The 14,694-nt window shown below is 51.6% G+C and overlaps 2 protein-coding genes and 1 gene segment (V, D, J or C); 2 read left to right on the plus strand and 1 right to left on the minus strand.

The window, feature by feature from the left end:
- The first annotated feature begins 1,855 nt into the window (after window positions 1–1,855).
- On the plus strand, window positions 1,856–2,207 carry LOC122152823 (feather keratin Cos1-2-like). Its single transcript, XM_042787184.1, has one exon. It carries the CDS (start codon window positions 1,875–1,877, stop codon window positions 2,178–2,180), a length of 306 nt encoding a protein of 101 aa, XP_042643118.1. The 5' UTR covers window positions 1,856–1,874; the 3' UTR covers window positions 2,181–2,207.
- Window positions 2,208–6,962: 4,755 nt separating this feature from the next.
- Window positions 6,963–8,567, minus strand: LOC122152780. The segment is given in 2 exon segments: window positions 6,963–7,321; window positions 8,278–8,567. Coding segments are annotated over 2 exon segments (633 nt in total).
- A 1,315-nt stretch (window positions 8,568–9,882) lies between these two features.
- Window positions 9,883–11,539, plus strand: LOC122152781 (C-terminal-binding protein 2-like). The gene is given in 2 exon segments (XM_042787088.1): window positions 9,883–9,926; window positions 10,290–11,539. Coding segments are annotated over 2 exon segments (936 nt in total). The 3' UTR covers window positions 11,182–11,539.
- The last annotated feature ends 3,155 nt before the right edge of the window (window positions 11,540–14,694 follow it).

Here is a 14,694-nt window from a genome sequence, read left to right on the forward strand (position 1 = left end):
TGGACAGCCCCGGGTGGAGGCAGAGTCTCTTCTGGACACCCCTGTGGGACAGCAGCAGGCTTTGGGGGATGCGGGCTTGAACGCAGCATCCCTTCCCTCCCGGGGCCAGCTGCTGGGCACTCAGACTGACATTCCCGGCTGGGGCATGAAGGGCCTCGTGCGCTGAAGCCCAAGGCAGTCATCAGCTCTTTGGCTTTCCTTGTGAAAGCCCCAGGGTCTGTCATGCTACTCAAAGCAAAGCAGTCTCAAGCTTCACGTTCCTGCCATTCAGTCCCAGCTTAACCCGAGGTCTCAGCCCCTGCCTCACACGGCACCAGGCCAATGATCTGCAGAAATACATCTGGCGTAGGACTGGAGACGAGAGGGGGCTTTGTCCCAGCCCAGACACCACTGACATAAGAGTGGAAGCAGAGCCCCTCAGGGATGGCCAGCACATGCTCAGCAGGATTCCTCAGCCCTTCTCCTTGCCCATAAAGCAATCCCCATCCTTTGAAATCTCTCAAGCTGGGCAGAGCAGCCGAGTCCTGGCCTGGAGAGGCAGGGAGGGGGCACTGCCAGCCATGCTGAGGCACTCCCAGCATTGTGACACTGACTTAAATACGGTTCCAAATTGGTGTGAATGCATCCTTGTTGTGGCCTGAAGTTGGCAGCAGCAGAGCGTGAGCTTTGGAGGGGCAGGAAAAGGAGGGCTGAGGAGACAGGGGCTGCGTGTCAGTGCCTCTTCCCTGGACACATCTCTAGCAGGCTGGTGCCATCACCGTACAGCTGCACTCAGGCTCCTTCTGAGCCTGGGAACCTGCTGCTCTGCGGTGCTCGTGGGCAGAGCAGAGGAGAGTGGCCCTGCCACGAGCAGCACATTCCCTCGTGATGAAGGACACACAAGCAGGGTCATGCTCACTGGCGTGGAATTATTCACAAGCTTGTAGTCGCACAAGCATCCGCAGAAACAAAACTGCTCAAAAGTACCCAGAAGAAAGAACACACATAGGAACACAACGGACCATGGACTCTGCTGAGGACCCCTGGGGACTGGGACAGCGTTAGGCAGGCTGGGGCCAAAACCCTGCAGCACCACACAGACACCTGTGAGGCAACAACAAGTGACCAGTTGGGGTGAGCTGAGGAAGGACTCTGGGACAGACCAGGACGTGGCACGACCTCATGCACGGGAGCCCACGGCATCCAGCCGAGGGTGGCTGGGCCTTCTTCCGAAGAGCAGCACTTCAAACAGACCCACTGGAGTCATCCCGACTGACATCACCTGCCTGCTCTGGAAATAGCCAGCACTTGAGCTGAGTGTTCACCCGCACTGCTGCATTCCTACCCAGGAAATCCTGGGGCCTTTCATCCCAGTGCTCAGAACAAGCCTTCGCTGGGAAATGGGCTTGGCACAAACCTGGAAATGAAAAGGCAGCAGTGCAGGAAATGAAAGCACAGCCCATATTATTAGCTGTGATGGTTTGCGTTCAAGACGAGCTTGTCAGAAAATTGTTCCCTCTGCAAAGGGTGCCTCTGGGCCTGCGGCAAGGAAGGGCAGGTATAAAAGGCAGCCCCAGTCCCTGCTCTCTCATCCACTTCTCTTGCCTCCTTCTCCTTGGCAACCAGGTGAGTTCCTTCCCCTCCTCTTCCAAAGCAAGACCTCCGCTTGATAGTCACCCCAGCTGATATTGCTCTGTGCTTTCCGGGGGTTTGGATCTTCTTGTTATGTCAGAGGCGGGTGGGGAGACATTGTGCTTAGAGAGTGGGCTGAGGGGTCTCTTGGTTTACGAGTGAGGAGAGAGCGTCCCTATGCCAGGCTGCTCTTCATAGAGCGATAAAGACGCCCTGTGCTTCCTTCCTGCTTCTCCCCCAGGGTGCACCTTCACCCTCGAGACATGTCCTGCTCCGACCAGTGCCTGCCATGCCGGCCCTGCGGCCCGACCCCGCTGGCCAACAGCTGCAATGAGCCCTGTGTCAGGCAGTGCCAGAGCTCCACCGTCGCCATCCAGCCCTCCCCCGTGGTGGTGACCCTGCCCGGCCCCATCCTCAGCTCCTTCCCACAGAACACCGTTGTGGGCTCCTCCACCTCCGCCGCCGTTGGCAGCATCCTCAGCTGTGACGGAGTCCCCATCAACTCGGGGGGCTTTGACCTCTCCTGCATCACCAGCCGCTACTGCGGCAGAAGGTGCCCCCCCTGCTAAAGCTGCTGGCAGTGACCCACGGAGACACCTCGTGGAACTGAGAACATTTGCTGGGCACAGGATCAAGAATTTGGATGTTGTTTTCAGGATAGCTGAATGGCTTTGCCTTTCTTTCCATTCCTCTTTTGCTGCCTGTCCCCTTGCCTACAGAGTGTCCCCAGTGCCAGCCTGGTGGGGACCATCTGTCTCCTCTCCGGCCTCTGTGGGCAGGCAGACAGACAGACATCAGGCAGGAACTTCTCTGTGGGCAAGCACTGAAGACCCTCAGCTGCCCCCACAGCTCCCTGCACTGCTGTGCTCCACTTGGAGTGACTTTGTTTCCCTCTTTTGACTCATTAAAGTTCTGCTGCATCCAAGCCTGGCCTCCATGTGGTCCTTCCCTCCGTGGACACTGCCCCGGCTGCCAGAGGGGAAGGCTGTTGCTCTGGGGTGGAAGGGGGAGAGGACCCTGGGAGCCCTTGCCTTGTTGTGTCATTGTTCACAAATGGCCAGGAAGGCCGGAGGCCCTGAGGGGTCAGCAGCCCCATGAGCTCCTGAGGAAGGGCGTTCCTCTTGCGGTGGTTGGAGGTGCACTGGCTTGGCAGGGGTTGGACTTTGGCTCCAAAAATTCTGTGGTTTGCAGAACGGCAAGGATGGTAAAGAAGGGAACAGCCCTTGGGATGGCCCAGAGCTGCTCCTCCACCTTCCTCTCCCCTCCGCCAGCCAATGTAGGGGCTGTGGCCTGTGTGCATGGACGGGGCTGTCAGGGAAAAGTCACCCATGCTGCTGAATGCATAGGGACTGGAAATTGGAGCTACACCTGTGGGAGCTGAGGGCAGTCAGCACAGGAATGGGAGGAAAGGCCTGCATCCCGGGGAAGGGACAGTATTACAGAAAGTTGATGTCCTAAGCCGGAGCTGCTAGGGAAACACTCTGGCCTATAGGAGGGACTCAGGTACCGAGGAAACCTATGGACGACTGTCCTCTGTGAGAGGGTGATCACTGGAACAGAGGAAAGAAGTTCTAAAGTTCTCCTCACTTCTGTAAGTTGGAAGATGTAGCAGTGCTGACTGCACCCCCCATTCCCTGCCCTGCTTGGGGGAGTAGGTAGGCATATCGTGAGCCAAACTGAGCCTGGGAAGAAGGGACGGACAGATAGAAGGTGTTTTCAAGATGTGACAGTGCTTCTCACTGTCCTACTCTGTCTGTTATGTGTTGCTGTTGTAAGCGTCTGTAAAAAATCTTTGTTCCTTTTTTCTTCCTGACAGAGTCTGTCTTTTGCCCGTGACTGTAATGGGTGATTTGCCCCTCCCTGTCTTATCTCAAATCCCCAGCATGGCTTATTTTCTCCTTCTCAGCGCTGAGGGGAAAGGGGGAAGTTAGCTGCTGCATGGTGCTCACTTGCCCTTTGAGCTCCAAGCACGACAGTCCCTTGGCAGCCACTATAGTCTCAGATACTTTTTCCTATACAGAAATCCAAATGTCTCGACGAAAATGTACAGGTGGAGGAACGGAAATCCCCACACCCATGTCCTTCATCAAGAGGGAATTATGGCTCAGTGTTAGAAGCATCAGAAAGGTGTCTCTTAGACTTCTCTTTTGAAGGATGGAGAAGGCCAGTTCTCTTAGCAGCCTGTCATGTCTTCTCTTACCAAAAGACAGAACTGTTGAATTTGGAAGGCACCAGTGGAAGTCAGCGCGTCCAAAACCTGCCTCTGGAAGAGTGAGCCTGACCTGGTTGCAAAAGGGCCACATCCAGGTCGATTTTGAGCACCTCCGGGGATGGAAACTCCACAATCTCACCGGGCATCCCGTGCTGTGGTAGGATTTTTTGGGGATTAGGGTCATGCACTGATCCTACAGGGTTTGGACAATCCAGACTGGGTCTCTGAGCAGAAAACTGCCCAGTGTTAATCCTACCCTTGAGGTCACCTGGAAGGGCAAGAATGAGGAAGTCAACTAGTGTTCTTCCTGTTGATTGCCTGGATACACTAACCGCAAATTAGATTTAGTTTATACCCCTGTACTAACGATGCAGACCTATCACAACGCTTCCTGGGGCGTGATAAGGGCCTTTAGCCAATAGATTGTAAAGCATAGAGCTGTGACCATCTGGCTCTGTATATCTTGGGGCTATGCGGGTAAATAAATGAGTACATCTTTCGTCCCATTGGTGTGAGGTCTAACTCCGGTCTCGCCCTCTGGACGAGGTCCCTCCTACAAATGCCAGTGCTCCCTCACCCTCACAGTGAAAAAGGTTTCGCTGGTGTTCAGAGGGACCCTCCTGCGTTTCACTTTGTGCCCATTGCCTCTTGTCCTGTCCTAGAACACCACAGGGAAGAGCCTGGCTCCACCTTCTTCACATCCTCCCTTCGGATGTTTGTGGGCGGTGATGAGAGCTCCCCTGAGACTTCTCTGTGCTGAACAGTCCCAGCTCTCTCAGCTGGGATCAGCACCCGAGAGTCACTGCAGCCTCTTCATCATGCAGAGTGGCCCCTTGCCTGGCTGTCTCCAGTCCGCCTGTGCCACAGAGTTCCCAGGGAAAACACACCCCCCCTTACACCCTCTGGAGTCACAAGCACACCGCTCAGCCATCAGTCCCTCCAGCTGCTGGCCCAAAGAGAGAAAGGCCCTGTGACCCGTCTCCAGTGGGCGGCAGCCAGGTCTGAAATCCCAGTAAGCACTGGTTGGTCCCCCAGTTCCTGGCACCCAGCTCACTCTGTCACCCCGCTCCCTCCAGTTCCTGGCACTCAGACCTTGCAGCACCCACACACGGGAGAGGGAGGGAAGCTGCACAGCAGGACGGTTAGGAAAGGATTTGCTAAGAAGGCAGGGGGGCTGTGGGCCCAGGCACAGGGCTGATCCCGACCAGTGCACCCACCAGCCCCTGCTTGGGGCCAGGTACCTCCTTTTATCCTTCTGCCTCTCTATTGCCTCCCCTTGCAGAGGGGAGCAGAGGCTGTGGCAGGTGCCCCCGCCCGATGACAATGTGGCTCCCTGGCTGTTGAACTTCCCCTGTGCCCTTGTTCTCAGGGCTTTACGGCAGTTGGGCTCCTCGGCCAAGAGGGGCTGGGATTGACCACAGGTCAGATTGGGCTCGGGTAGAAATGGAGTCCCCTGGGGGAGCCTTTTTGAGCTGGTGCGGACCAGAGCAGCGTCCTGCAGGTAAGGCCTCTCGCCTTGGGCTGGGACTGGGCCCAAGGAAACTCCTTGGCATTCCTGTGGGTTGGGACGCTGCCCTAAGGTGTTCCTTGATGTGGAGAGTCCTTTTCTTTTATTAGGTGAGTGACTGAGTGATTTGGGTTGCCCTTAAACCCTGGGAGATTGTGTGGCGATAGTTTGTTTGACTCTCACGGCCATTTGAACCTGCTGTTTGTATGTTTGGGGAGTGCTGATTAATTGTGCACAAAAAAACCTTTATTTTTTATTCTTTACTTGAGAGTTTCTGCAACAATTGGCATAGTCGGCAGGAGGTCGATAGAGGAGTTATTGTATTGTTGTGTCTTCTGTCTCCCAAATGTATAACAGGGGAAGGAGAAGAGGTTTAGTTTCTGGGTGTTTGTGAGAATGTGAGAACAGAGCCGTGGTAGTTTTTGGGATGGTGGAAGTAAAGGGCATATGTGCGCCACCTTAGGTACCTGTTGGATTCAGGCAGGAGATTATTTTGTAGTGGTGAAGAAAGAGAACTTTGGGAAAGAACTGGCAATTGATTGCTTGAGGGTAGAATTGTTCCAAGAAAGAGAGAGGCGGCGGTACGGAATATCGCTTGCCGCGCCGGTGGACCCCAGCCACCACAGACCTCTTATTAGAGGGTCCCGCATGTTTTAAAGGCACCTGTGCAGTCCCTGAGGGAAAGGGTGCAAAGAGCTGTTGATCTGACCAGCCAAGCCCTCCGACCCCCTTGTATGTGTACTAATGTGGGCAGAAATGCTCTGTGATGGGGTTTTGGGGTCTGTGAGATGGGATGGACTGAGCCGGGTGCTGGCGTGGTCAGAAATGGGAAGTTTCAGAAATGTAGTGGGAAAGTCCACCCCGAGCAGCCTCCTGGTAGGGGGCCTGACCTGCCCTGGGATAGGTTCCAGCTGATCTTATGATTTGGGAAGGAATTTTTTTCAGGGACCAAAATTAGTGTTTTAAATAGTCAATAAACTACTGAGTTAAGATTGAGATTATCAAGGAAGTTTATAAATATAATAGGTGCGATGGGGTTATGGAAAAATGTCCCATAGTGCAAGCGTAGGTTTGGTTATCAGGGGAAAAAGGATGAGAGCTGTGGAGGTGGCATTAAGACCTTATAAGGGAAATATATTGGGGTTTGTGTTATTAGGTAAACAGCGGTGTTTACAGGATGGCGGTGGGTGGAGTTTTGAAGGTGCTGGGACAAGGGTGTCTTATGCAAGTTTTTTTCAGGTTGTTCTTTTATTATTATAATTTTAAGGTAAGCCGTGTTTCTCAATATTCATAGCTAACAATTGTTAAATGGGGTATTTAGTGGTAATTAGTGATCTTGAGAAAAGAGATCCTAAATTGCATCTATTACATTTATAATTTTCTAGTTTGGCCGGACCGTAAGATGGATGGTTGGTGGTAGCTAACTGTTGATTACTGGAGATTGAATAGCAATATCCCCCCTTTAACAGCTACTGTCCTGAATAGAGCATCAATAATAACAGCAATACAGGCAGCTGCTAATGTGTGGGTGCCTGCTTCAAGTTAAAAATATAGGGGGGGGGGGTTATGATTCCCTTAAAAGATGAGGATGAGCCTCAGTTTGCCTTTACTTGTTAAAGGACGTAAAATAATCTAACTCAGCCTTGCAGACACATCCCCTCCCTCCCCTGGGTTCTTGCACAGCCAAGGAAGCTCCCTGCACCGGGTGTCTTGCACAGCACAGAGGTACAAGGCACTGTCAGAGACCTCAACTTCCTCCAGCTTCAGGACACTGGATTTCCCTGCGGTGTTCAGCAACGTGGTGAAACGGCCGCTCTGCTTGGAGCCAGCTGCTGCCTGGTAGGAGACCAGCTGGGGGCCTTGGCCTTTCCTCTGCTGGTACCAGAGCAGGGCATTAAAGTGTATGAAGGTGCAGGTGGTTTGGAAGGTGTCTCTCTGCTTCAGCGTGACTTGCCCTTCTTGCTGGGTGACGGTGGTCTGCCCCACGGTGCCTGGAAGAAATCAAAGGTCAGTGACTGTGCAGGGAAAGTCTCCCAAATGCAAAACGAGAGGGGATGCAAAGTGTCAGATGAGAAGGCTCCTCGTGGCCTTCTCTACAGCCAGAGCCCCGTGGGTGGGAACAGCAAACTGTTGAGGGTCTTTGGGCAGGAGGTCTGAGACCTCAGCTCAGCGTGGATTCCACAGCACAATAATGCCCATTACTTCCCACAGGGATACCCCCAGAGAGAGCTGTGCTTTCACCCCGGTCTTCCATCCTGACTCTCCTGCTGCCGCAGTCTCCAGGGAAGAGCCTGTAGTGCCTGGCCCTCCTGTGCTGGGTCCAAAACACCCCCAGCAGGGTGAGGCACCAGGGAACTCCTGCAAGATGTTGCATCCTCTTCCCCATTGCCTGTCCTCTCAAAAGGCTCCGTGGTCCAGGAAGGGAAAAGGAAGCCCTGGCAGCGCAGACACGCAGGAGGAATGGATAGCCAGGGCATGCTGCCTGGCATGTGCCAGCCAGGAGAGAGACTGGGACATCCTGAGAACAGGAGTGGGATGAGGGAGCTTTCATGTCCCTGCATCAGCTTTCAAAAGTCCTGCGCCCTTGGGCTGCAAAGGCAGACAATGTGTAGTGCAGAGAGAGGAGAGCTTCTGCAGTGATCCGTCTGTGAAACACTGAGCCCAGCCAGGTCAGCAGAGAGAGGCAGAGAGCTGGGCAGCTGGCAAGAGAAAAGGAAGGGCAGGGGTCCGAGATGATCGGGAGAGCAGCTGTTTCTTCTCGGTCTCAGCCTGTGCTTGCCAGCAGTAAGAGCACCTTGAGAAAGCCGGTGCAAAGCCACCCTTGTGATCTGATGCTTCCCAACGTTTGCCCAGAGTTGAAGAGCAGCTCCCTGCAGAGAGCTGTGCAGGGGGGGAGGGTGTCCGGGGGAGAAGAGGAGGCCTGGGGACAGTCAAAGCCAATGCTTACCCAGTGGTTTCCCCAGGCATGCAGCCAGGATGAGATACTCGAGGTGCGTGCTGAGACCCATCCTCCTGCAAGTGGGAGAGAAACAAACCCCCTCCACGTCCCCACCAAGAGCCGCGAGAGAGCCGAGCTGCCGGAAATGACTCTGCAAGGGGAACAAAGAATGAACCGGGGAGGAGAAAACGCTTGTTCTTAGCACGCCCGAAATGCCTGTGCTCTGCTCTTCTCTCCTCCAGCAGTGACACGGGTTGCTCCTGCAAAAAACACCTTCTGCCATTCCAGGGTGAGGGCTGTAAGGGGGATAGGCCTGCACCTGGTCACCAACCTCTCTGACACATCCTCCTGTGCAACATCTTGGCAGTCTCTTCCCCGATCCCGTGTCTTCTCTCCTTCCATCCTCAAGCCCTTGCCTGGGTTGCCCTCTCCTGGCTCCTGCACAGGGTCTAGCCCCAACCTCCTCTCAGCACACCCCAAGGCTGCAGCTCTCACGAACATAACAGTCAACAAGCCCAGACCCTGCAGACACCAACTGTCCCACTAATTCCACCCCCCCGGCATGGTGGAATTTCTCTTTCATCTCAAAAAGCTATCTCCGGAACCAATAAATGAAGTTTCTTGCCATACTGTTAATCCCAACTCATAAACCAGTTCTGAAAAGCTCACCCTAAAGCAATCAACCAGCCTTTCCAGTTGACCATAACCCTTCCATTCTCCGTTTCCTCAAAACCAGTAGAATCTCCACGTGTCCTCTCCTTACTTATAGAAGAAGATATTTAGATTTAAAAAAAATCAGCCAGACAGTTTTTTCTCTTTCCGTGGCAGAATTTAGTCTTGACAGGAGCTCTGCAGCTCATCCGTTCCAAGTTCCTATTCAGAACGGGTCTCCTTAGATCAAGCTGGTGAGGGCTGTGACCAGTCAAGTCTTGAAAGCTGCCAAAGCCAGAACGCGCCCAACATCTGTGGACAGTACGTTCCAGTACCTGTGGATTTTCAAGGTCAAGAGAAAGTTTCAAATAAAATGTTTCCAATGTCTAACGAGAATGTTGCAGGTTCCAAACTGTGTCTGTTACCTCTTGTCCTGCCGCTGCGCACTTCTGAGAAGAGCCTGGCTCCATGTTTTCCACATCCCCAGAGCGCGTAGTTGCAGATACCCATAAGGCCTCCCTTGAGCCTTCTTTGCCTACGGCTCCATTCCCTCGGGGTCTCTCAGTGCATCTGAGAGCATTGGGGGATTCCCCTGGACCCACTCCACATGGCCATACCTTTCCTACATAGCCAGGAGACCCACACTGAGCACAGCACCCCAGGCATGGTCTCACCAGTGCCAACTGGAGGAGAAGGAGCCCTTCTCTGGGTGTGCTGCCTAGCCTTTTGCCAGCAGATGTGAGAGAGCAGTTGGCCTGCCTTGCCACGAGCGCCCACTGCTCACCTTCAGCCAAAGGCCACCAGCCATCCCCTGCCTTCCCAGCTCTCTGACCTAGAACTTCTGTCTACAGCACGGTCCAAGCTACAGCAAGAAGCTGAAAGGTGCCTCTCCCCAGGGGGACTGTTTGCTCTTGACACAGGCCTTTGGAGGAAAATTCCTGGGTGTTTTTGTGCCCTACCTCGATGGTCGTTTCTGGTGGCAACTGCACCACAAACGCCCCCTGCACGTGATCCGTAAAGCCAGAAAGGTATTTCAGCTTTGCCTGAGTCCATGTCCATCTGCCTCACTTCATCAGCTCTCTCCCTGGGCTCATTCTCCACCTCACTCTCTGTAAGCTACCAGATGCTGCTTCATGTGTCTGAAGAGTCTGACATTGCAGGCTCAAGTTCAGCCAATTCCTAGATGCAAAGACAACAGGGATTTTCCCTCCTTGGTCTACTTGGACCAGAAAAGAAATATCAGGAGCAATCCTATTGCTTGTCGAGAGCTGTTCTCTCTAACAGCACCCATTGGTGGGTGCCCGGGGAAGCCTCGGTGCAAGAGAAGCAGGTAGGCTACTTCTGCCGAGTAGCCACTCCTGTGTCCCAAGCCGTGTTACTTGGCTACATCAGGCTGTGGGGGAAGGGAATTGAGCATCAAGTGTAGAACAGATTCGAGAGGTGGCTGGAGGCCATGTGCGTATCCGTGGGGAGACTTTGGGCATCATTGGACTAGGCCGAGTTGGACAGGCAGTGGCTGTGCGAGCCAAGTCCTTTGGCTTCAACGTGATTTTCTATGATCCCTATCTGCCGGATGGAGTGGAGCGATCCTTGGGTTTACAACGAGTAGGAACCCTGCAGGATCTACTAATGCACAGCGATTGCATCACATTGCACCGCAGCCTGAACGAACATAACCATCACCTCATCAATGACTTCACTATTAAACAGATGCGCCAGGGCTGCTTCTTAGTGAACACAGCCCGCGGAGGGCTGGTAGATGAGAAAGCCTCAGCACAAGCCTTGAAAGAGGGGAGAATCAGAGGAACAGCATTGGCCGTACATGAGTCTGAGCCTTTCAGCTTTGCTCAGGGGCCCTTAAAAGATGCACCCAATGGGATCTGTACCCCTCACACCGCCTGGTACAGTGAGCAGGCTTCCATTGAATCCAGAGCAGGTGCAGCTAAAGAGATCCGCAGAGCTATTACAGGTCACATACCTGATGCTTTGAGGAACTGTGTTAATAAGGAGTACCTGCTGTTAGCAGCTCAGTGGTCCAGTATTGATCCTGCAACTGTCCACCCAGAACTCAGTGGAGCTGCAGCTTACAGGTTTCCTCCAGGAGTAGTGGGAGTAGCCACGCCTGGGCTACCAGAACCGCCAGTAGTGGAAGGGATCGTAGCTCATGGGATCCCTCCTGTTTCTCACCATGCACCGCGTACCCCTTCCCCAGGAGACACGAGCAAACTGGATGCAGACAGAGAGATTCCTGCTGACCAATAGCAGCATCTTTCTCTCCTCTGGCAGCAGAAAAAAGCAGGGGGGTATCTCCTCCTAGGACCTTCTTTAACACCCGACAGAGACTGTTTCCTGTTCATACAGGACGGGAGAATGCATTTCATTACCGGCAAACTTCAGCTCTTGCCTTTATTTTGTAACCCTTTTGTTTTAATCTCTCAGTGAATCTTTCTCCTTCTCTGAGGCAGGGCAGCAGTGACCTTGCCTCCCCTCAGAAATACTTGGTTTAACAAATGAGTTTTTCAGTATATCTGCCTCGGTTGTCTGTGAAAGGGAACTGTCCTTGTGCACTTGAGAATAGAAGTGGAGCTGCCTGATCAGGGATGGCCCTCAGTGTTCCTAACACTGGCCTTCAGTGCACACTTTTCAGTTGTGACTTGCAGCTTAAGTTTCATTTGTCTGAATGTCTCTAAGTAGCCATGGGGAATATTAGAAAAGCATTAGTGAATTGGAGAAGTTGTGACTAATGTCTTTATTATGCCCTTGGTGGAATGCAGCCTAGGCTGAGCTCTGTATATTACTTCGCTTGTTTTAATTCAGGTTTCCTGTGAGAACAGACGCAGCACAGGCATTGCTAGTTCTTGACCCTACAGAGTTTTGTCTGTGCGATACTAGACCGGGACTAGACCTGAAGTTGAAAGTAAGTCTCAAAGCCAGCCGTGTAAATAATTTGGAAGGGGTTAAAATGTCGTCAAATGTGTTCTGGTGGCCACCGTGTTTGTGAGGCTTCAGAATAGTTCACCCTGGAGTCCCTTCGTAACTCGGAGATGGCAAGAGAATGCAGAAATAGGAAAAACTTGCACTGGGAGACAGCAGGTAGCAATAACTTGCAGCTGCAGTTGCTGGTTCCTCACACACTTGTACCTCACAGTCTAGTGGTGGTGTTTATCCACAAGGATATGTTAGAATTCTAAGGTTTGTGCTACCTTATTTTGGGGGTTTTTTGCATAACTGCATCAACTAGAAGTAACGTATCACTTGTCTCTGTGCTGATGGAGAAGGCAGCTTTTAACTGTTGACCAAATTTCTCTACTTTTGCTCTGTTAGCATACTGTATCGCCAGTAGTGGGCAGGGCAAGACAGTGTTTTTTACATGAGTAAGTTTTGTAATACTAGAGGAGAAAGAACACTCTTAGCTTGTCACCTGAAGCCAAGGATGGATTGTTGCTCATGTCTATCCCCATTTCCCAAGTGGTTTATTATGAATCACTTCTTTGAGGGGTATGGAGTCTTCAGGAAAACAGGTTGCACAGGAGATGTTTCCTTAATTCAAAATCTTCCTTTAGTTTCATCTTGTTGCACTTTAGTTATCGCCTCTCCATGTACAAGATGTAACAATTCCTGATTGATTTGTTCATGCTGTGTGAGTATACTGCAGTAGGAGCTATATGAGAAGCCTACCCTATGTGTGGGTTTGCCTGCTTCCCATGATCCTTCCCTCTGTTGTGTGTCTGTGACTAGAAGCTGAACAGCTGGGAACAGACTGGAAATACACCTTGAGGTGTGGACAAATGTCGCTGTTTAGGCGTTTTACAGTTTGGGAAGCTGAGGAAAGCTTTCAGAATCACTTAAGTTTTCAGATTTTTTTCCTGGTTTTAAATTTTTCTCCAATACTGCCTTCATATAATGGCTTACTACTGAAAGAGTGAAGTGATTAATTCCGTTCTCTGCTGCGTGCCCCTCACCCCCCTCCCCCCAGCACTTCAAGAAGCAAAAAAGGCAAGAAGTAAACTTCAGGTGTTTTCTTACAGATTTTACACTTTAACTGTTTAGCATTAGTGAGAAGATACTAGTTCTCTAGTGCTGAGTGTCTTTTTTGATAAGGTATTTGTCTCGGTGAAGGTTCTTGGCTTCTGTGTTTTCATGGATGATGCTGATTCTACTTAAAGTTCATATACCTCCTTTGCTGCTCAGGTTTAGCAGATCAGACTGGGACTGGTCGTAGGCACAAGTTATAGGAGAACTTTTTCTGAACAAGAGCCTAGAGCTCAGAAACACGTTGATTGCAGCTGTACCTAAAATAACCAGCAGCACTTTTCTAAATTCTCTAATCTCTAGGAAATAGGAATTTTACAAGATACTAGCTCAGAAAGCTGTTCTTCTGACAGGAAGATGGGGGAAAAGATTTTTTTCCAGCAACTGAGAGCTCATCTTCTGTCTATTGCCACATTAGGGAAGCAGTCTGTCAATAACTACTCTTTCCTTATTTGCTGCTGAGAATTCCTGCCCTGCTTAGAGGTTCGGGTCTGAGATTATTCTGTGGTAAGGGGCTCCTAGTTATGAGTCCTGTGAATACAGAGGATCAGAGTACATTGACCTTGTCTCTTCTAGAGCACAATGCCGATAGATTTATTTTTTAAGAGGCAGCAATTTTTTTTTCTTCTTACCTGTAAGCATCTCTATAGACCAGTCAAATAACTGAGCAGAGGAGGAGTGGAAAGCTCTCATCTGGGGGACACTTTGCTTGCATCAAGCTGCGTCCCGTCTCTCAATCGCGGCATGGTAGTTTTGGGGATGGTGGAAGTAAAGGGCATATGTGCGCCACCTTAGGTACTGTTGGATTCAGGCAGGATATTTTTGTAGTGGTGAAGAAAGAGAACTTTGGGAAAGAACTGGCAATTGATTGCTTGAGGGTAGAATTGTTCCAAGAAAGAGAGAGGCGGCGGTACGGAATATCGCTTGCCGCGCCGGTGGACCCCAGCCACCACAGACCTCTTATTAGAGGGTCCCGCATGTTTTAAAGGCACCTGTGCAGTCCCTGAGGGAAAGGGTGCAAAGAGCTGTTGGTCTGACCAGCCAAGCCCTCCGACCCCCTGTATGTGTACTAATGTGGGCAGAAATGCTCTGTGATGGGGTTTTGGGGTCTGTGAGACGGGATGGACTGAGCCGGGTGCTGGCGTGGTCAGAAATGGGAAGTTTCAGAAATGTAGTGGGAAAGTCCACCCCGAGCAGCCTCCTGGTAGGGGGCCTGACCTGCCCGGGATAGGTCCAGCCCATCTTATGATTTGGGAAGGAATGGTCCTTGGCAGGAGGGTTGGCATTGGGGGCACCCCAGCAATGTTACCTGGGCAATCCAGAGATAACATTCAGAAACTGGTGGAATTGCTGGAGGGGAAATTGGAGGACAAAGGGAAATGGCAGGAATCCTGCTCCCTCCCTGGGGAAGGGAACTGTAACCCTTTTGTGACATGAGGAGGGGAACTAAGAAGTTAAAAACTAGAAGCTGCTGTTTGGGGTTTGGGCCGCCCACTTCGCATGTGAGTTTTTATTGATGGTTTGTTGGTAAGGAGCTTTATAGACATATTCTTGTGGGTCCCAGACAGATAAGTTTCTAATTTTGAATTGTTTCAGGGGCCGAAATTAGTGTTTTAAATAGTCAATAAACTACTGAGTTAAGATTGAGATTATCAAGGAAGTTTATAAATATACTAGGTGCGATGGGGTTATGGAAAAATATCCCATAGTGCAAGCGTAGGTTTGGTTATCAGGGGAAAAGGA

The sequence above is a fragment of the Tyto alba genome, unplaced genomic scaffold, assembly GCF_018691265.1.
Source record: "Tyto alba isolate M040663 unplaced genomic scaffold, T.alba_DEE_v4.0 Super-Scaffold_12, whole genome shotgun sequence".
NCBI lineage: Eukaryota > Metazoa > Chordata > Aves > Strigiformes > Tytonidae > Tyto > Tyto alba.

What these genes read in the sequence shown, in the direction of transcription:
- LOC122152823 (XM_042787184.1), top strand. Translation starts at nt 1,875, where the DNA reads ATGTCCTGCTCCGACCAGTGCCTGCCATGCCGGCCCTGCGGCCCGACC.